General features: G+C 50.4%; 1 protein-coding gene across 1 annotated transcript in view; it reads left to right on the top strand.

The window, feature by feature from the left end:
* Positions 1–20729, top strand: part of Ntn1 (netrin 1) — a gene marked incomplete in the record, with an annotated part of 196423 nt that overhangs the window by 160157 nt on the left and 15537 nt on the right. Inside the window, 1 exon segment of the mRNA XM_005399748.2 lies at positions 17423–17497. Within this exon segment, the coding sequence (XP_005399805.2) occupies positions 17423–17497 (75 nt within the window).

Below are 20729 nucleotides of genomic sequence, written 5' to 3'. Positions count from 1 at the left end.
TAACAGCTCTACACATAGAAAGACCTGTTGGTTATTCTCTGGGACTCATGTCCATCTGGTCATTTCTATGATGGCTCATGCAGCAGCCATCACCCATGGGTGTTCCTGGTTGGGTGGCTCCCTTTATAGTGGTGGGTTAGGGGCCCGGGTTCCTTCCATCATGTGGCTGTGCCATCCTCTAGGGCCTCCAAGTCATCACTGAGAAGTTCATGGGAGACTTCTGCAAGTTTTGTGCATCACTTGTACACTTGTCCCATTGGCCAGAATTGATCACATGACTGCACCTCACTGCAAGGGATCCTGGGTAATGCAGTCCATACACTCAGAAGGAAAATGAAATAGTGTTTGATAACCACATATTTTCTTCAAGGTAGACTTTGGATTGTTCCACTGACTTCAGGGGCATTTGTGGCCCCTGTCACTATGGAGCTGCAGCACTTAGCATCAGAGAGTGAGGGTGAATCTTGAAGATCTTTTTGACTGTGCTGGAAGCAGTTTAGCCCAGGCTTGGCCTGGGAGTGTACATCCTGCCTGACAGCTGCTGAAGTTTGGGGTGTAGGCAGAGTAAGCAAGGGTGCCACCGGGTTCCAAGGCATGACCTCATCAGCACTGGCTCAACCTGCTGATCTAACCAGCCAGCCAACCAGCTGGTGGGGGGGGGGGATGCTACAGGGTTTCCAGCATCCCTCTCTTTCTCTGGCTTCCCAGGGAGCCCCAGCTTAGCTCATCTGAATCCCCCCTTAGTGTGACAGCAGTTCCAGTTTGTGTCCACTGTTGGCCGTCAGTGGAGAAGTGTACAGAGAGCCAACTGGATCCCTGTTGGGACAGCTTTGTTTTCCCGGCTGAACACAAAATCCTCTGTTCACTGGGAGAGCTGACAAGGAGACCCCATGGGGTGGGCCCGGTAAGAGCAGATACCAGTGAATTCAGCCCCGAATGGCTTCAGCTTATTAAAGGCGAATACACGGGATAACACTGCCCGCCAAGTGGGAGCCAGAATGGGGGGCACAGAGCTGTTACAGCGGATTAGTAGCCACAGACTGATGGAGGCAGGTGCGGCCTTTTCTGCAATTTGGAAGGGCTTACGGACTGTGGACCCTGCGCTGTATAAATTCTTCCCTTGGCCTCCTCTGGGCTACAAGCTGCAAATAGGGGATTTCTTGTTCAGCCGGGCTTGGTAGTGGCTTTCGTACTTCTCCTGTTCCCTTGCCAACTCCCAGAATTCCTTCAGAATTCTGATCAGAGGGTTTGTGCATTTATCCACTTATATATTTTCTGTTTGTTTATTCATCGGTCGTGCATTTATTTGCTCAGGGCCTGTACTAGGTGCTGGGGTTACAGAGCCTAGAACACGGAGCTTTACCTTCAAGGGACTCATGGTGTACCACGTAAGGAAGGCATGTAGGTAGGGGGATGATTCTGCCTCAGGGTATTAACTGTTGGCTAGGTTTGTCTGTGTCAGCAGATGCTGGTGTCACTTTCTGTGGCCTGAGTAGCAGCCGGCATTGCTAAGAGCCGACTGGGTCTTCTGCTGCCTAATGAGTACAGCTTCAAGTCTGAGGTGGCCTCCCCCCGACCCCACAGATGGGCTGCCGTTTCCTAATGACACAGATGACAGATAAGAGGGGAAGATACAGTAGTTCCTCTGTATCCATGGGGCATTGGTTCCTGCCTTCCCCCGCCCCACCATGAAAATCCACAGATGCTCAAGCCCCTTACATCACATAGCACTGTATTGGCGCATACTCTGCACACACTGTCCCATATAATTGACTCTTCTCTATGCTACAGAACCACGATGCTGTGAACGCTGTGCACATACTTGCTATTCTGTTTTTAGAGAACAACTATAAAAAAGTGTATGTGTTCAGTACACACAGTTTTCATTGAATACTTTCGATCTGTAGTTTGTTAAATTCATAGACAGGGAATCCATGATTAGAACCTGTGACATAGCTGGAAATTTGGAGTCTTCAAGCAGAAACTCTAGAAGGTTTGTTTTCTGAGGCAGAATTTGTACCTTGAGAAAGCAGTAAGTAGCTGTCGGCAAGTGTTTCTTGGGTTCTGATGCACATTTGGTCTCCTTGTCTTTTCCTCCTAGAGATGGGGACCCCTCCTCATTTCCCCAGTCCGACACCCTCATCCAGCCACTCCTCACCCGCCCCTCATCCACAGCTCATCTTCTGCAGGCAGAAGCATGTGCGTCTCTATGTGTACTCTCCCTTTAGGTGACAGAGCTCATCTGTGGGGGCAGAGTTTTGAACTTTGATGAAAGATTTTTGAATTTGTTCTATGGCTTAAGATTTTGGCGAGGATGTCACTGTGACATGGTGGTAGAAGGAGTGGGTGGTGGTTTGGCCCTGGGATACCAGAAAGCCTGACTTCCAAGAGAGGAAGCACACGTAACCACGGGGCTCTGAGTTAGCCTGTGAACTTGTCAAGAGCATGGGTTATTGTTCTCAACCTCTAACATAAGCTGATGTTTATAGATATGGGGAATAAAGGTAAATGATGTCCTCCACACACAGGGCCTCCCTTGTAGGTGAAAACTGGCTAGTATTTTGCCCATCAGAACTGGTCTGGAAGTCTCTCTCAGAGGGCTGTGTGTGAGCTTTCCAGCAGGTCAGGTGAAATGCGAGGGCATTGCTAGGATCCACAGCAGTGTCTGAACTCCTGGGGTGCACAGCGCTTTCATTCTACTTCTCTTTGGCCTGTGGGTGGTAGAAAGAGACCCATAGGCTCTGAGGAGGCCCTCTAAAAGTGGGAAACAATGTGGAATGGTAGTTGGAAATGCTGTGTCTGGAATTCTTAGAGAAAAAAGAGATGGTTAAATAACAGAACACTGGTATAAACAATGAATTTGGCATCTTGTTAAAAGCCCAGGATGTGTCCAGGTGAGGAGGGCAGGGCAAGGATGAAGTCCAGGGTATCCATGGGGTGCTTGATGCAGCTTTCCAGTTCTGGGTTCTACACTATACAGTGCCTCTTTAGGAGGGTAGCTTGAAATGGAAAATTCCACACCTAACTTATTATGGTTTTTATCTAGATGTCCCCCTCAAAGCCTCATTCACTCACAGGTGGGGTTTGGGGAGGTGACTGGATCATGGGTGTGATACTGAATTCTTCTACTGATTGGTTTAGCATAGTTCTGGGTGTGGAAAGACCTGCCTTGGGTGTGGTTGGCACCAACCAGTAGGCTTATAGCCTGGGTGGAATAATAAGGGAAAGAAGGAAGGCTCACTGCCTACCATACCATGAACTGTTTCTCCTCTACTATGCCCCTCTGCCATGTTGCCTGCCTTGGAACCAACTGACTATTGCATTGAGACCTCTACAAGCTAGGCTAAAATAACCCTTTTCTCCTTTCACTTGTGGGCATCAGGCATTTTGTCCCAGCAACAAGAGAGTAACTAAGACATGACCTTATGTGACAGGTGACAGTCAAAACACAGAGGCACTGAAAATATTACATAAAATTATCTTGTCTATGTGTATAAGGTGCAAGTGAAACATACATGAATATTGTGTTTTGATTTGAGTTCCATTCCCAAAATATCTCATGTACATGCAGATATTCCAAAATCCTAAAAAGTTCAAAGTTAAATGTCCAAAGCACTTCTGGTCCTAAAAACTTTGGGTGAGGTATCCCTGTATTTCACTTTTCATGTGAGAAGGTAGCAGAGGTTTGTTTTGCCAGGGAGGACTTTAGTACCCTTCGTGGTTGTGGCATTGTTGTGGCTTGAGTGCCTCCCCATAAATGAAATTTCCAGATTCCTGTGACATTATTCATTCACATGCCACAGAACTTTTAAAAGCATTTGGGATGGGAATCCTTTTCCAAACCTATCACCAAATGTCTTGCCATGTTTTTATTTTTGTTTTTGTTTTGTGTGTGTGGTTTTTTCTCCAGTACCGGGAACCAAACTCACGACCTTGCGCTTGCCAGGCAGGCGCTTTGCCGCTGAGCTAAATCCCCAGCCCCTTGTCTTGCCTTGTTAAGTCATGCATGCTGAATACAATTCACCTTTGGGGATGATTCATCCACTGGAAGAGGAATTGCATTGTCACACAGCCATTGGCTTGCATCTTATTCAGCTGTCCTAGGAATGGTGGCTCTGTTTGATATCCTGCCCTTGGGTATCCTGCATCTGCTTTCCATACTTGTGGTGTTTTCTGCCTCTTTGCCTCCTGTGTGCTGGAAGTTTCTTTTCTCTACCAGTCCCTAAATAAATATTGTTGCTCTCCCTAGCCATATGATCTGCACATCTAGATTCAGCCAACCTCGGATGAAAAATATTTGAAAGAAAATGCATCTACACTGAATATGTATAGATTTTACCCCACCATTCCCCAGAGAATAAAGCATGATGATTTTATAACATTTACATTGCAGTTAATCCAGAAATGAGATAAAGCATTCAGGAGGATGTGGATAGATTATATCAAAATACTACTGCATTTTTTATAAGAGACCTAGACATCTGTGGATTTTGGTATCTGGAGCAATCCTGGAGCCACTCTGCGCAGATACTGAGGGCTGGCTATATATAGACCCTAATATATAAAGCTCTAGGCATGGCTCTTGCTTTATTATCATTGTTTATAAACAGAGAATAATTAAGCTATATGAAGACCTGAAGAGATTTCCTTTGTGATGCCAATTTGGCAGTTTGGAATTCTTCCTTCCTTACCCCTCTGTATTTTTGAGAACTGGGATTTGCAGCTAAGCGGCTTCTAGTTTAAGTCTGATTTTACAGTCGTAGGCATCATTTTGGGTTGACACTACACTTTCCAAAGAATCTGAAGCAGTCTCACTCTCCACATACTTGTCCATCAGGGAAGGAGGAGAGGGGATTAGTCTTCCATTCTCACATCCGGAACTGCAGAGCAGAGAAGTGGAGAAGAATGGGCACTGTGGGGCTTCTGAAAGCCAAGCTTCAGGAACTGGGGAGCCTCGGGTTGAGGACAGTTTCTCCAAATGTCTTGCATGCTGTTCTGTTGGTTACCAGGTAGGTTTGTGCTAAACTCTTCCTGAAGGTGTGCATAAGCCACCTAGGAAAGTTGCAGAAGTTAGGTGAGTCTCAGGCAATGACAGTCTCGCCCCACCCTAGAGCCAGTGGTGAGGGAGCATCAGGCAGCACCCTTGGCCACAGGCGTGCAATGGTGGACCTGCCTCTGGTCTTAAAGAAGTTTTCCATTCCAAATGATGAGGTCTATGGCCTGTGTCCAATCTAGCAGCCAGTAGCAAGTACCAGAATGAATGGCAAGATTATGTCAGCGTATCCACTAAGCAACAAGGAAAACCATATTGAGTTCTGGGCTCCTAAGGGTGCTGTGATTGATTAGTGATGTCTGCCATGTGGTTGGTCAGGGAAACTGGTGGTCTGTTTGCTGCTTATCCACTTTTCTCCATCAGTTTTTTCTCTGTAAGCCCTTAAGTGGTTCATCATAAGCCTTTCGATCTAGGAACCCCACGTGTTACACTGTCCTCTTTTTCTTCTCTTACTTTCCTGGACTTTCATTCACCACTAAGGGCCAGAAATCACCTGCCATTTTGATACAGAATTTCAGAAATAGTTTCAGGAAGAGGAATTTCTTCCTTGTGCCCAGAAATTTCTTGAAAGTGGCCTACTTCTCTGGCAGACTGTGAACATGACTTTATTTCCTGAAAGCTGATCTGGTGGCCCAAGGGGCGTTGTGGATGTAGAGGGCACTTTTGGGGAAAGAGGTATGTGGTGGGAATTGGGTGGGCATGGGGACAGGCACACAGAGGTGCTTTCCTGGGGAGGGGGAAGCAGAGAAGATGGTCCCTTGAGAAGGGACAGCTGCTGCATTGCGGTGGGAGCAGTTAGGCTTGGTGCCGTTGGCTGTGGTTTAGAGATGGAGCCCTTACAAGTGGCCCTGTACTAGGGCAAGGGCAGCTGATGTTGTGAGTATCGCTCCTCCTGGCTCAACATTCCAAGCTTCCATTTTGTCCTATGTAATGATCAGGACAGTCTTGTACTATGCTGCTTTCCCTGTCTCCTTGTGAAGTATGCAGGTCGGGTGGGCGAGGGCTGTGCAGGTGTAGCTCGTCACTATCCGGGGTGTTCTTGCCTTAGATCGGACACAGCTGCCTTCCGAGGCAGGCTCTGCTGGCCGAGAATGGGGTGACCCCCAACCTGGGACGGGTGGCAAGGTAGAGACTGGGGTGACCTTCATGGCAGTCCCCTCTGCATAGTTGACACTGGCTGGGGAGACCTGGGGGTGGGCAGATAAAGGTCAACAGAAGATTCTGGATGTCTAGAAGCTGGTACAGCCAGTCAGTCTCCTGCCTCCAGTCAGGAGGGCTTTCTGAAGTCCTAAAGGCTCTGGGCAAGAGGCTTTAATCTAATTACATGCTTTATTTGAACCAATTTGTTTTCCAATCCATCTTGTTCAGTAAGAAGAAAGAGCATGCTGAGGACTCATTTCCACCCTCTTGTTACGAGACGGGAAGAAGGGTACACTCCCTCCTCTTGCGGTTAGTGCAGCCCCCAAGCTCTCCTGGCCATCCCAGCCTGGCCTCATGGGTGGAGGGCTGGGGCCACTCGGTCCTGAGCCAGGGGAGGAAAATCCTGGCTCTCTTGTCCCCCGTCCCTGAAGCCCGGCCCTGGGCCCCTGTGTCTTTCCTCCTCGGGGGCTCCTGTGTGTCAGGCAGGACTGAACCAGGGAGGACTTGTAGGCCAGGGAGGGGGATGCTTATCCCAGGGGTTTCCCCAGCTCAGGACCTTCCTGGCTGTACCTCCAAGAGCCAACCTCGCATTCCTGGACCTAGTATTTTAAATCTGCAAATATATTTTTATTATAAGGCAGCGGATTTAAGATCTGTGTTATTAAAGTCCAAACAAAACACCAAAGTCCTTCCAGCCTCCCTGGAGAGAAAAGATTTATCGGCTCCCACTCTCCTCCCTAGACAAGGAGCTGAGGGCTCCGAGCTTTGCTTTCTGTGTTTTCCAACATATTTGAAAATCGCCTTTTTCTACCCTTCAGCATACTGCTTCTAGCCTTTCCATTTATACTGTTGACCCAGATGGGCTGTCTGGTGCAGGTTCTTTGCAGAGCCCCAGGACTTCCACCTTTAGATACAGTGGTGACGCCTTCCAACTTCTGATGCCTCTCATCCTCCCCTGCCCAATTTGTGCCTTCTTTGTTGTCAAAGGGCTTAGCAAGTTTCAGAGATGCCTCAGCCCCCTCTCAGGCTTTCTCACAAGGATCAGCAGAATGACCGCAGAGGGAGCTGATGCCTGTCTTCACTGGGGAGCCTGTATTTGTAGGTTTGTTTGCCCAGGAGTCTTGGAATCTCAGAGGCCACCACAGCCGGCTTCTTTTGTACCACCTTGCTCATGGCCCCCACACAGTTCTGTGCCTTGGGGCTTCTTCTGCAGTCAGTGGTGGTCTACTTGAGCTAGGTGCTGAGGGACTAAGGTCTGATTGGCTGGGGAAGGAGGCAGGGAGAAAATTCCAGACCATGAGCACTTAGAGCTGTGTACAGGGTGTGACCAGGAATGGGTTCTAAGCAAGTCCCGAGAAGGAGGGTGTTGGAAGCCAAGGTGTGGTGGCTGGACCTATGGATGATGGCCCACTGTGTGACCTTGGGCCTCCCCTAATACCCAGAGGGTAGGTCCTGTTCTTTGCAGATACTGCAGATAACAGGAACTAGCCACCATATACACCAGTGGAGGAGATGCAGGACAGTGAGCAGAGTTAGTGTTCCCAGACCTCGGGCAGAGGCCAGGTCCTTCCAGAGGGCTTGCTGTATTCTTCATCCCCACCCCCGCCCCACCCCGGGTCCACAGCACAGCCAAGAAGAGGGCTTGCTCCTTTTGTGAGACTCGGGCCCATTGTGCAGAGCCCCCCAGACAGCAGGTTTTAGGGTTTGCATCAGGCCTGGATCTTCTGAGCGCTCCTCCTTGCCCCATGAGGCTTCAGTCTGGCCCTGCTTTTTCCGCTGCTCCATCTTTCATCCTCCACTGCCAGTGGGACCCCTGAGGCTGAAATGTCAGCCTGTGTCCTCTCCTTCCCTGTGCACCATGATCATTCGCTCCGAAGTCCTGGGAGCAGATGGCACCCTTCGTACCGTCATCACTGCTACCTGTTTTACTGAAGGAGACACAGAGGCTTGACACAGGCATGGGCCCTGGAGTAGCAGGCGTGTGATGGCTCCTTTTTTAGAAACTAGAGACAGTGGTTTTTCCTGGAGCCCCTTGCGGTGATTTCCACTCACACGCCCGGGGCCAGAGTGGGTCATGGCATGGTGAGCTACAGGTGAGGCTCTGAAGAAGGGCGTTTTAAGTTGGGAACATTGGGGCTTGCTACCTAGGGAGGGAGTTTGGTGGATACTGGGGAACCAGTAGCAGATCTGTCACATTCTCACAGCACAGCTGAGGCAATCGCAGCAGGGGGTTCTCCAGGGAAAGCACCAGAAGGGTGCTGTCCTGGCCATGCCTGGCCTTGTTGTGTGCGACCTCCAGGAGCCCAACCCTACCTGGGCTGGCAGCAAAGGAGACCATCTGGATAGCGGCCACGCCTGGGGGAAGAGGATAGTGCTCCCCTGGAGTGCTTGGAGGGAGCCAGAGCCCCAGCTCTAGGCAGCGATCCCCAGGTCCCCAGCGCAGTGCAGGAGGGGAGCAGTGCTTGGGTGTGCACATGCGGGCAACTCAGCTCAGCATTCTCCACCAAGTGCTCACCTGCTGTCCTTGGAAGGAATGAGGCTGGGGCAGCAAAGTGCCTCTTGGGCTTCTCAGAGCCAGAACCCTGGATCTTTGGAACTGCAGTACAGAGTGGAGATCATGTTCAAGGAGGACCTAGACAGCCAGAGTACCTACCCCTTAGACATCTAAAGACAGTACCAAGCAGTCCTGAGTGATATGGGTTGGACATGCTTTGCAAATTACCTCTCTGCTCCTCTCCTTGTTTACCACAGGACCTTTGCACAGGCTGTCCTTCCTGCTTTGCTCTCTTTCCCTCAGACCCTCCCCATCCTCCACACTGCCCAGGTGTCACTCATGTGCTACCACCCTAGGAAGCTTTCCTCACCACCCTGGCAAGAGCAGGAGCCTCCCTCCCAGCTGTGCACAGTTACTATGCACACAGTAGGAATTCAGTACATTCCAGTTGGCTTTCCCCTTGTCTCTTGGTATTAACTCTTTTTTTTTTTTTTTTTTTTGGTACTGGGAATTGAACTCACAACCTCGCACTTGCCAGGCAGGTGCTGGGTTATAACTCTTGAGTTAGAAGATGCAACTTCCCATGTGTGCACACCTGCCAACCCTTAGGAAGGATGTAGCACTTCCTGGTGGGTTAGGAAAGCAAATGTCACCTTGTGGAATACAGGTGTCATCCTGGGATTCCCAACCCCCAAAAGTAAGTGGTCGCCATCCTCTCTAAGAAAGAGACTCACCTTGGAACCCTTTTTAGTATCTTTTTCTTTTTAACACAGGAATTGTATCTTGGTTGTCAAACTTAAAATACAGATCAGGCAGCAAAGCGAGTCTAAAACCCAGCTGTGAGCTCGTCCCGCCCACCTTTCTAGAATAAAATGGAGTGCCTGCCAAGGTTGACAGTCTCCCATGCAACCTGATGGGGCTCCAGGCTCCTCACACCCACCTGGCACTTCCTGCTGTGAGGTCTCCCCTCCCCCTGGGCCTGGGATGCTCCCCCTATGCTCTGCAGGGCTCACTCCGCAACAGCCGACCAGTCACCTCTTGAGGACAGTCGTCATATCTCAGTGGGTCTCCACCTGCCTCACCCTTTCTTTGCCAATGTGCCTGGCTTGTTGCCTTCATTTTCTCAGCGTCACTCTTTTTCGGATATGTGACATTCCTGTGATTGGCCTGTCCCCTCCTGCTACACGGCCACCAACCCTTCAGTGAGCCCCAGGGTGCACCCCGCACTTCCCAGAGCCAACTAGTGAAACTTTAAGTGAATGAGTGCATGATGAAATAATGGAAGTGAAGCTCCTGTCTAGGTCCACACGCGGACTCGTGTGTGTGTGTGTGTGTGTGCACGTGCACGTGTGTTGGGTCTCATGGGTGTGACATTCAATGCCACTGGCTCTCAGGACAGTTCCTATTAATTTGTTTGCTGACCACATTGTCTGAGTGCCCATGCGCTTGCCTTTGCCCGTTTGCCAGGCGAAAGTGCCTGCCTTGTTGCCCCCAACTTAAGGTGTATTTCTTTGATAACTTTCAGATTGAAATGTTTACATCTCCTTATCTCCTTTTTATTTCCTCTTTGGGCAATTGCCTATTCCTTTCTTTTGAATTTTAAGTTGCTTATCTTTTTACTGATGCAGAGTTCTTTATGTATGAAGGATACCAGTCCTTTGCTCCCTGTGTTATATACACAGGCTTTCTTCCACTTGTTTGCCACAGAGATTGCAAGGCACCTCGTGCCCAGCTCTTCTACCAGTGCATTGATTGATAGAGAAGGTTCTGCATTTCAGGAACCCTTGGGTTTTCTGAGCCAGGGCCCTAAGGTCAATGAGTATGAGTTGCTCTTGTGGCAGGTAGAGCTCGGGGGCGGGGTGTGATGGACTGGCAAGATGAGACTGGCACGGGCTGGGAGGTGTGCGGGGGCAGAAGAACGGACTGAGGACCCTCTCAACTGGCAAGTGCCTGTACCACTGGACAACGTGTGTGTTATGGGAGTGGAAAGGTGTCCGAAGTGCAGAGAGGGAAGTCCTTAGGTCATTGCCCCTCATGACCAAGAGGCAAGAGTTGGCGTTAGGGGTAGTGACTCCCATCAGCCCCCTGCTTCCTCTACGGTGGCCATTGCGAAACGCAGGCAGATACCTGCAGCACCCTGAAAACTGAACATGTTGGGGAGGGCGCTCTTGCCTGGGTGTGGATCTATGCAGTGTTTTGCTCCAGGTCAGATGAGGGCAAAGCATGCTTTCTGGACAGCCTGGCTCCACCCGCCTCTTGTTACCTGCTGGTGGGCAGAAGAGCCCGGCCGAACTGCACAGAGCCTGCTGGCTGCCCACCCCAGCTCCAGCCCCTCTCCCGTCAGGCTCTTTCCCCCAGGACAGAAGGGACCAGGAACTCCTCCCCATGCCCTCAGGAAACCTCGAGGTTTCTCTGCCCGGGGAGGCAGACCTCACCAGCAGGGTGTCCCTGGCTCATTACACCCAGTGTCCTCACTTCCCCGGCCCAACAGCCCAGAAGCAGAAAGGCAGAGGTGTTGCAAGAGATCTGGCTGGGGCTGCCGGGAGCGAGACCTTTGCCAGCTCCCCGCCCTGCTCCGAGGGGAGGTGCCAGATGCGGTGCCCCTGGCTCCCACCGTGGGCCGCTGGGCTCTGCCTGCCATATGCTCAGAGATGAGCCTCGAGCTGGCGAGCAGGCCTGCCCAGCAGGATCTTGGCACCTGGGAGAAGAGGCAGACCATCGGGGCCAGCTACCCAAGGTGGAAGGAGAGGCGGGAGGGAGGCGGCCGCTGGGACTGGGCCTGTGGGGCCACCTCTTGGCACTTGGCTGTGGGTCAGTCAGGGGAGCAGGTGGGAGGAATGAGAGGGCGGGCAGGCTGCTCCCAGGAAGGGCCGGGACGCCAGCCAGCCAGGATGGGCCTGCTGTGAGCTGGGCAGATGGCCGCCTCCAGGTCTCAGCGGCCCTCCCCGGGACAGAGTGCATCTCCATGGGGAGCCAGGCAGTGCCTGTGTCCAACCCTGGCAGCCCCTGTCTCTTGTGGGTGGGGGGAGAGGAGGAGCGGCTGCCCTGGTCCAGGGGCCCCACAGATCTGCCAGTGTTTACCTGGAGTTCAAATCCAAGTCCCCAAGGGGCCCTGGGGAGCTGGGGCTTGTTCTGGCTACTGACGGGGTCCCAGCACTGGGTGGGGTAGGATGGGAATCTATTGGTCATAAAATGTTGGCTTTCTATTAGTAAATGAGACTGATGAATTTGCCTATAAGGTCTGGTGTACTTAAGAATATATCAACTTTTTGAGGTTGTAAAGTGGTCTATTTTCAGTACTCTGAGGGGGTTCATCCTAATTTCTATCTTTTTCTGCTTCTGAACTGTGCAAGTAGCACAAAATGGATGTGTCTTTAAGTGTGTACAGGGTCCTGTCTCTGAAACCAGCTCCATCCAGACATTTCTTAAGACTTTTCAACTTGGTCATTCATATTTTCCTAGAAACAGTACATTTTATTCATATTTCCAAAGTTTAGCCTAAAGTTGTATACAATAGCCTTATAATTCATAAAATGTTCTTTAGATCATGACAATGTCCTTTTCTCATTACTTCCTAGTGTTCTGTCATTTTTGTCCTTTTATTTCTAATTAGACCTGACACTGTTTTGTCTGTTTTTTTTTTTTTAAGTTTGGGGTCTTTTCAGAGAATTAGGTCTTGGATACATTTATAACTTTTGAGGGTTTTTTTCTGTCTTGTACTTTATTATTTTCTACTTCTGTTGTTTCTTCCTGCTTGCTTTGGGTTTTGTTCGTCTTCTAGCTTCTAAAACTGAATATGTTTTGCTTATGTTCATTCTTTCCTCTTTAATAACAATATTTATTACATTGTGGTCAGAAAATGTGGCCTGTACAATTTCAGCTTCTTGGATTTAATTTAGCATTCTTTCACAATGTATGTGTGTCTGTCTGTTTCTCTTTGTATTTCTATCAGTTTTTCCTTAATATATTTCAATGAAATGTTATTCCACACCCATTTAAAATAATTTTATTACCAAGTGATCTTCTTTGTCAACTTTAAACATGTTGGCCTTGAATTTACTTTTTCTGATGTTAGTATTTCCTCTCCTGGCTCTTGTCTTTATTTTCATTTGCTTATATGCCTTTGCCACTGCAGAAGTTGTAAGCTTTTTAAAAAGTAGTTTTTAATGTTGTTTGTCAGAGTCAAGTATGAAAGGGCATCTTTTATGTTCTATTTAAGACAAGTATTTTATTCCCTATCTCATTCTACTTATTTTTGTTACTAAGACCCAAAAGTGTCAAATTTAATTTTTATGGTTTTATAGACATAGTGTGATGTTTCCTTGCAAATATTTAAAAATTATTTTGATGTTTGTATTCTGCTTTAGAACAAAGTGTGAAACTCCTGTGTTTATTGGTTTTGGTGTTCATCACCAGTGTGTTTCTACCGTGACTTTTCCCCAAGCTCTTTTTATTTGTTTCATAGTTGGTTGCAAAACATTCTCAACTACGTATTGCAAAAAAGATACATGAATTGGAAACTTTTGTGAGCCCTTGTTCCCTTGAGAATATCTTTTATCCATTGTGGCCTGTGTATATGACAGTCTAGCTAGGTATAAAATTCTTAAGCTATAAGTTTTCTATCTTAAGATCATACAGACATATCCTGGTATTTCATATATTTAGAAAAGGTAGTTGTTGCTTTTGTTGGTTTTTCTTGATTTTCAAAAAAAATTGAGGGACCCCTTTCCTTCTGCGTATTAGTTCTGTCTTTGGTTGAAGAAGCCTGTCTTTGCATCTTATCTCCTATCTGGCTCTGCTTCAGTTCTCTTCCAATCATATGTCAGCTCTCTACTCTGTCTTATAACTATATCTTTCTGTAGTTTCCATATCTTTATACTTTTCCTCCAAGTTTTTGTGAGTTTCTGCAATGTGTTCTCTGTTTCCAAATCCGTGAATCAGTTTTCACAGTATCACATCTCTTAGTGGATTTAAATTACACTACTAGAATTTATATGTTTGCTTTGTTTTTATTTTTCCACCTCATCTTTCTCTTATTTATTATATGGCTTTTTCAGCTCGGTCTCTTCTTCTCCTATTTCATAGAAGCTGTATCTTTTTCATTTCTCAATCTGCTCTGCCCATTTGGTTACGTATTATTGATGGTTGTTTTTAACCACCAGTGACAGAATTGACTAGCTGTGAAAGAGAATATGTGACCCTCATATATTTACCACTGGGCCCTTTGCAGAGAAAGCTTTGTAAATGCCTGCGCTGACACAAGGGGGAGGTTCTCATCTTAGAGCCAAGGTGCAGTGTGCACAGCTCCAGCTCCCAGTTCCCCCCAGCCTCTTACTTAGCCCTTCTCTTATTCTCACCACCCAGCTCACAGCACTGGTAATTTAGATAAAAATTGTAAGCTCAGAGATCCAATGCAAGTACTGTCTTTCCTTAATCTCCCCTTCCCTGGCAGAGGGGTCGCTCCTAGTGCCCCCACCCACTTCCTGCTCATTTGTTTTCTGGTTGCTGTCTTTCTGTCTTTCTCCTTTATTTCAAGACCTTTCTGATCATCAGACAAAGAGCTCTGTCTTGAGGTAAAATCCAGATAGGTTTTGCCTCTTCTACCACCATCTGCCTTTAATTAATAGAGATTGCTCCCAGATTCCAGCATTGGGTCATCTATCAGCTTCGTTCTTGGCATTCATGTGAATTTTCATTTTTCATTGTCTTTATAGCTATTTTGGAACAAAACAAGGAGAGGCCCCACGAATGGCTGCCAAGTAGATGCCATATTGAGGAAGGAATCAAAGTTGCATTTTAAAGCTGTGATTTGTCCATCTTGAAGCAGTCTCTGTAGTTTTGTGCGTCCTTGATAAAAGAAGCAATATGGGGACATTCTTACTCAAGGACTGCTTGTCCAGTGACCTCTGTTATCTGGACTACTACCCAAATAAAGCCCACAAGCAGCCAGATAGCTTTCACGGTATCTGTGTTGTAAAGATTTATTCACGTTCCCCACAGGAGAACTTTACCGCAAGCCTTCCCAGTCTGTTTACCTGTACTTACACAGTTTTAACAGGCTTGTTCTGTCTGTTCTCCTAGCTCCCAGCTAAGTTAGAATCAGTTACTCTGAAAGTAGGAGGGGACATTCTGCAACAAGTGTACTGACCTGATAAGAATTGCCAGCCACCAGAAAGGAAAGATAGCACCCTGCCCCATACACACATATACGCACAGGCAAATATGAGTGCTCAGAGATGCACACTGCGTTGACCTTTCTTTGCCTTTCCTCTGCTAAGCTGGGGGCTGGTTTTAACACTAGATGCATAGTGGAATCACCTGAGGAGTGTTAAAAATCCAGACCCTCAGGTACTTCCTAAACCAAAGAAATCACAACCTCTTGGGGGCAGAACCCAGAATGAGGATCAGGAGCCAGAGGTTGGGATCTTAGGCTCTGTAGCCTGCATATTACACATACAGCCCCTGGTGAGTGGGCCACCAATGTCTCCAGGCTGAAAATTCTCACTTGTGAAAGGAGGCCCAGCTGGGTGGGGTGAGTGGACCTCATAAAGCATCAGAACAGTGCTGAGGCCTCGCCACTGCCGTGTGTCACGCCATCAACGAGCAGCGTCTGAGGTGCGCAGTGGCAACTGTGAATTGGCAAGCAGGGCCTGGAAGTGAGGTCTCATTAGGCGATGATGGATGCCATGCATTTCTAGGGTGATTTCTCTTCCAGGTGGGCCCTTGGCTCTGAAGAGAAGAGCTATGGCTTTTCCTACACCTGGGCCAGTGATGCTAGACTAGGTTGTCCCCAGACTTATCTACCTCCCTTCTGCCCGTGGGCCCGGCTTCCCTTGGGCAGGCCGCCCTGGAACCTTTCTGAGCACTGGTTTCCCATCTGGAAGCTGAGTACTACACCCCTCCTGCAGAGCCATCACGCCTGAGGGGAGCTGGCACGCTCAGAGGCGCCCTCTTACCTGCCTGGTCACAGGAGCACATCTCACGGGGCTCGTGCCGGGGGTGCCCAGTGGTCTCCTGACTCAAAATGAATGTACTGACTTGGGTCAGAATTTCCCCCAAAGTAACACAGAGCCACCCAGCGGATTCGAGGTTGTCCCCGCATTGGTGACACTTGGCACCATCGGGTTCAGCCCCACAGTGGCTTTGCTCTAGCATCATCTGTCTGTCCCTGAGCTGGCAGACGTGGCTCAGCACAGCTGTTCCTGCCAGGAAGTGCACCTGTGGCGGTTGTGGTAATGCTCGTATGTTTGGGCTGTCAGCTCTCCGCTCTTAACCTCCTGGGCGTGGCCACAGTGGAGTGAAGGCCACACTCTCTGGACAGCCCAGTCTCTGTGCTTCTAAAGCTCCCTGCTCCCGTAACTGACCAGCTGTCCGACTGGCAGAAGAGACCGATGTTGTGGCCTCTGGTGTCACTGGGCCAGGGCATTCTGGCAGAGCTCCAAGGGCTTGGACCATAGAGGAACAAGGTGGCTGTTTTTCTCCCATTTCCTGGGACTGTTTCCTGACTTTGGGCCTCAGTAGGCTAGCCCGGGAGCAGTTGGGCTGGCCAGGCCCGGGGCTCCTAGGCATGGGATGCAGCTATGAAGACTAATTAAGGCCCATGTCAGTGCATCCTGGGTCTTCTACGGAGGCAGCTGCTTCATGTGGGACCAGAGATTGCCTCTAGGGAGATCGCTTTTCAATATCCCCTGGAGATCTTCACCACAGACCGGGGTAGGTGACGCAGAGAGGCCTGCCTTCCTGCCCTTGATTTTTCTCCCCGACTTCCTGACCTTCGCAGGTGGCTAACTTCCTCTGAGGCTTGGTTTTCTCATCTGAAGAACAGGAAGAACTCTCACACATCTAAGAGTGGTTGTAGGAATCGAGTGATTTCTGCCATGTCCAGTGGTGGGGAGAGATTTACTGGGACTTGTGATGGGCAGGGTCATCATGTCACATAGGGGTCTAGTGAAGGAACTGCATGTGTATCCAAAGAGCAGAAAATCACTGGCAGGAAGAGGGCAAGGTTGGACCGGGGTCTAGTCGCCAGCTCTGCCTTCGGGAGGCCGGTGAGCCGGCTGCCAGGGCCTGCTGTCTGCTGCCTGGCAGGCCTAGTGCTCTGCACATCTTGCCCGGCTCTTGCTCAGGGTCTGGAAGCCCCGAAGTGATGCCCGGCGGATGCAGGCCCGTGGCCCTGCCTCTCAGCAGTAGGGCCCATTAGAACTGAACTCTTCTTCGTGGGGCATTTTATTTGCACACTCCAGTGGAGTGGACACCAAAGGGGCTTTCTAATGCTTCATGGACTGCTAATTTCCTCTGTGACCTCTTTTGTTGGGGCCTGACCCCAGCCAGAGGCTCTGCACCATGAAAGCCAGCGCCTGACACAGACCCGGAGCGCAGGGTGACAATGAGGCCTCTATCGGCTTTAATCAGGCTCCAGTTGTGTCTTAAGAACAGGGGGAATTTATGTGGTGCTCAGAAACCCTGGGTGGCACAATTCAGGAGCCCCCAGAGTCTCTCACAGAGGCCAAGGCGGCGAAAGGATTCGTCAGGCCAGAGGAGGGGGGTCGGGCAGGGGCCCTTTGTCCCAGGGGCCTCTTTAGAAGGCCAGGCCTGCCCTGAATGGCCGCCTGCTTGGCCTGGCCCATGGGTATCACAGGCCTCTGGGTATTTAGGGAGGCGGCCTCCCGCTCGGCCCGCCAGCCTATTCATGGCCAGCCTAATTAGTTTTTGTCTGTGTTCTCCCCCTCTTGCAGACTGTGATTCCTACTGCAAGGCCTCCAAAGGGAAGCTGAAGATTAACATGAAAAAGTACTGCAAGAAGGACTATGGTGAGTGAGAGGGCCCTTCTTTCTGGGACAGGGTCGGAGGAGTGACCTGCAAGGAGCCAGGGATGGGGTGCAGTTGGTCTGAAGTGTGTTAGTCACAGAATCCCTTCGATCAGAGGGTCCCACCTGCTGGAATTACGCATTTCTTTTACCGTGGCCCTCAGGAACAGACTGCAGAAGGGGCCACAAGGGCCTGGGTTCACCCCCTCTGCTTACAGAGGGGCACTCAGGCCAGGGAGGACCTCTGAGGCTGCAATTCCCAGGCTGGGCTCTGACCTTCACTCTGCTGTGTGGCTGCAGACCACTCACTTGCCCTCGCTGGTCCACCATGTCACATTCATATAGCAGGCATTCAACCTGAGTCTGTGTTGCTCAAAGCAAGGTCGTCTGGGCATCAGAAAGGGACTAGAAGCTGTTAGGGTGTTTAGAATGTTCCGGGCTGCAGCTGGCTGGGGGATCTGCATTGAAAATGGCTCCATCCTGCCCCTGACTCAGGGACCCAGGCCTCATGGGGATCTCAGCTGGGCCAGCTGCTCCAACTAGACTTAAAGATTTTCTCTGTAGTGTGGACTATGGTCAGGAGGCATTAAGAAATGAGCGACATGGTCCAAAGGAATTTTGAGAACATCCAAAACGTTCTTGTTTCAGTGCATATGTGTGTGTGAGTGTGGGTGCACACGCACGCCCCCCCCCATACACATAGAAGCCAGGACAAGACCCCAGTTCTCCAGCCCCTCCTCACAGGATGCCCGGCCCCCCACAGGATGAAGCAAGAGCGACTGGCCTGTTTCATGTGTCAGGAGTTGCCAGGCCATGGGCATCCACATTCAGGGTCCCTCTGGGATCCACAGTAAATTCCCAGAAGCCCCTTTCAAAGGCAGGCACCCCAGGGCAGCGCAGAAACTTCCGACTCCCACGGGGAAATAAACCTGGACTTTGACAACAAACATGTGGCTGTCTAAAGATAAAGGAAACTGCTGTCTCCAAGCCACAAGGAGGGACCAGGTGGTTTTGAAGGAAGCCACAGGGTGTCCTCCCAGCCCGGTCTCCAGGGTCTGCTGAGGACTGGAGGGGGCGGGGCTGAGGGCTTGTGCTATTGCAGGGGCGTCTGGGAGGGAGGGGGGGAGGGGCTGCTACGGGAAGGGCTTGCTTATTTGGGGTTTAGTCTTAAAGGAAACTTCAGGTAGCTACCGTGTGAGGAGGCTCAGGGAAATGGGAATTGGATGGTCTTTTTGAAAGGAGCTGGCCTACAACTTCTGTTCCTCAGGTGAAAAAATTGGACTTCACATCCCCAAATGGACCCTGTTTTCTACCTGTTTCTCTTTGACTCAGTCTGACTTTGTTCTCCTTGGACCTTTATTCCTCCAGTGAGTTCTGCCTCCGTCACCTCTGATATTCCAGAGGGCACCTTGCCCCGCTCACTGCTGTCTTGGCCTCTGCTCCCCTGGTAGGCAGAGACTCTCTACCCTTCCCACCTGACCCCCTTCCTCTGTTGGCTGAGGAGCCCAGGGGCTTCCCAGAGCTCTTGCCCTGCTGCAGCAATGCTGGGAGTGAACGGGGCATCACACTTGGGGGAAAGCATGCACCAGCTTCTGGGGTCCCCAATGTCCCCCATCCCATGCGCCTGACTTGCTCTGGTTGTCAGAGTGAAGCAGGTGCCAGTGCAGCAGGCTTCAGTTTGCTTGGGTCCCAGATGGGATGTGGGCTTGCCCTAGACTTTACCTTCCCAGTCAAGATCAGCCCCAGGACCCTTCCTGGCCCAAGGCACAGAAAGGTGAGGGGCGGGCATACCCGCCTCATGGCAGCCCCCATCCCCGCCACCCAGGTGCCTTGCCCATGTCTGCTGCAGGGTCAGATTTGAGGAGAAGTAGGTTGCAGGGGAGACGTGAAGTGCCCCCCACTAGGAGCTGATGCAGCTTGGCCCTGTTGTGTCCCCAGCTTTAATGTCCTAGTCATGTCCCCACCTGCTGCCTCATACCACTTTCTCTCATTCTCCAGTGCCCTTTTTCTTTTGGTTGGTGGGGTGGTCTATATCAGTCTGCTTTCTGTTTCTATAAGAAAATACCTGAGACTGGGTGACTTATAAAGAAAAGCAGTTTATTTGGGCTCACAGTTCTGGAAGTTACAGAACAAGGTACCAGTGCCCACTCAGCTTCCAGTGAGGGCCCTGGGCTGTGTCAGCTCCTGGCAGGAAGTGGGCTCATGCAACAGAAAGAAGAGGGTAAAGGAGAGGATGGGTGTAACAACCCGATCTCAGGGTCACTGGTCCACTCTTTTGGGAAATACATCAATCCTCTGTGAAAACAGAGCCCTCATGACCAAAATACCTCTTAGAGGTCCCACTGTCTTTCAGTGCTCTTACACTGGGGACCAAGCCTCGGCATAAGTTTGGGCAGGGACAAACCACAATCAAATCTTGGCAGGGTGTCTCTGGTTCCAGGCTTGTCCTTGCCACATAGGGCCATCTAAGAGCTAAGTCTCTCACCCCTGCTCACGGTGGGAAGTGGCTGGTGGGGGAGCTGACTTGGGAAGGAAGGAGTGAGCGCCATCCACGGGGCTGCGTGGGCACTGCATACAGTGCTGGGCCCATGGGTGCTGCGGGGCTGCCTGGCGGCAGTATGAACCACGCTCTGAGGCTAGGGGTGAGGGCTCTGCTGTGCCTTTTGGGGGATCTTTTTTGTCATTCATCCTTGGTTGGGACCCTGGATTCTGGGGTGAAGAATGTTTGGGTTGTGTCCATCCCAGCCCTAGGGAAGATGTAAGCCATGCTAAGGAAAGATGGATCGGGGGAAGGGGACAGGAAGGAGCTGGCCTGGGGATCAGAGAGATGATCCCTGGCTGAAGAATTCCTGCTTGCTCTCTGAGTGACACCTCACAGGGGGCCAATTAGGGAATACATTTCCTTTTATCGAGGGCGCTAAGAGGCCCAGCCAGGCGCCCACAGGCCCTGGACCCCTTCCTCCTCCAGACCTGCTCAGGAGAAGCTTGATGAACTACCAGCGGAGAACACAGGTTTAGGGCTCTGCCTGACCCTGTGCAGCGGCCCGTGGACAGAAGACTGATGCCGAGGAGGCTGGTGGGAAAAGCCCTGGGCTCACTGGCCCAGCGAGTGCAGCTCTGCCCCATACTCTCTTGGGCATGTCTTTCAGAGAGCCTGCCCCAGCCTGGGAGGGCTAGGGTGGGTACCATCAAGGCAGGTAGGAATGGGGCTGGGAGAGGGCCTCGGGGCCAAGAC

This window comes from Chinchilla lanigera, unplaced genomic scaffold (genome assembly GCF_000276665.1).
Source record: "Chinchilla lanigera isolate Chin_1 unplaced genomic scaffold, ChiLan1.0 scaffold00066, whole genome shotgun sequence".
Classification (NCBI taxonomy): domain Eukaryota; kingdom Metazoa; phylum Chordata; class Mammalia; order Rodentia; family Chinchillidae; genus Chinchilla; species Chinchilla lanigera.
The sequence above is the reverse complement of the archived record's forward strand: the minus strand, read 5'-3'. Positions and strand labels throughout refer to the sequence as shown.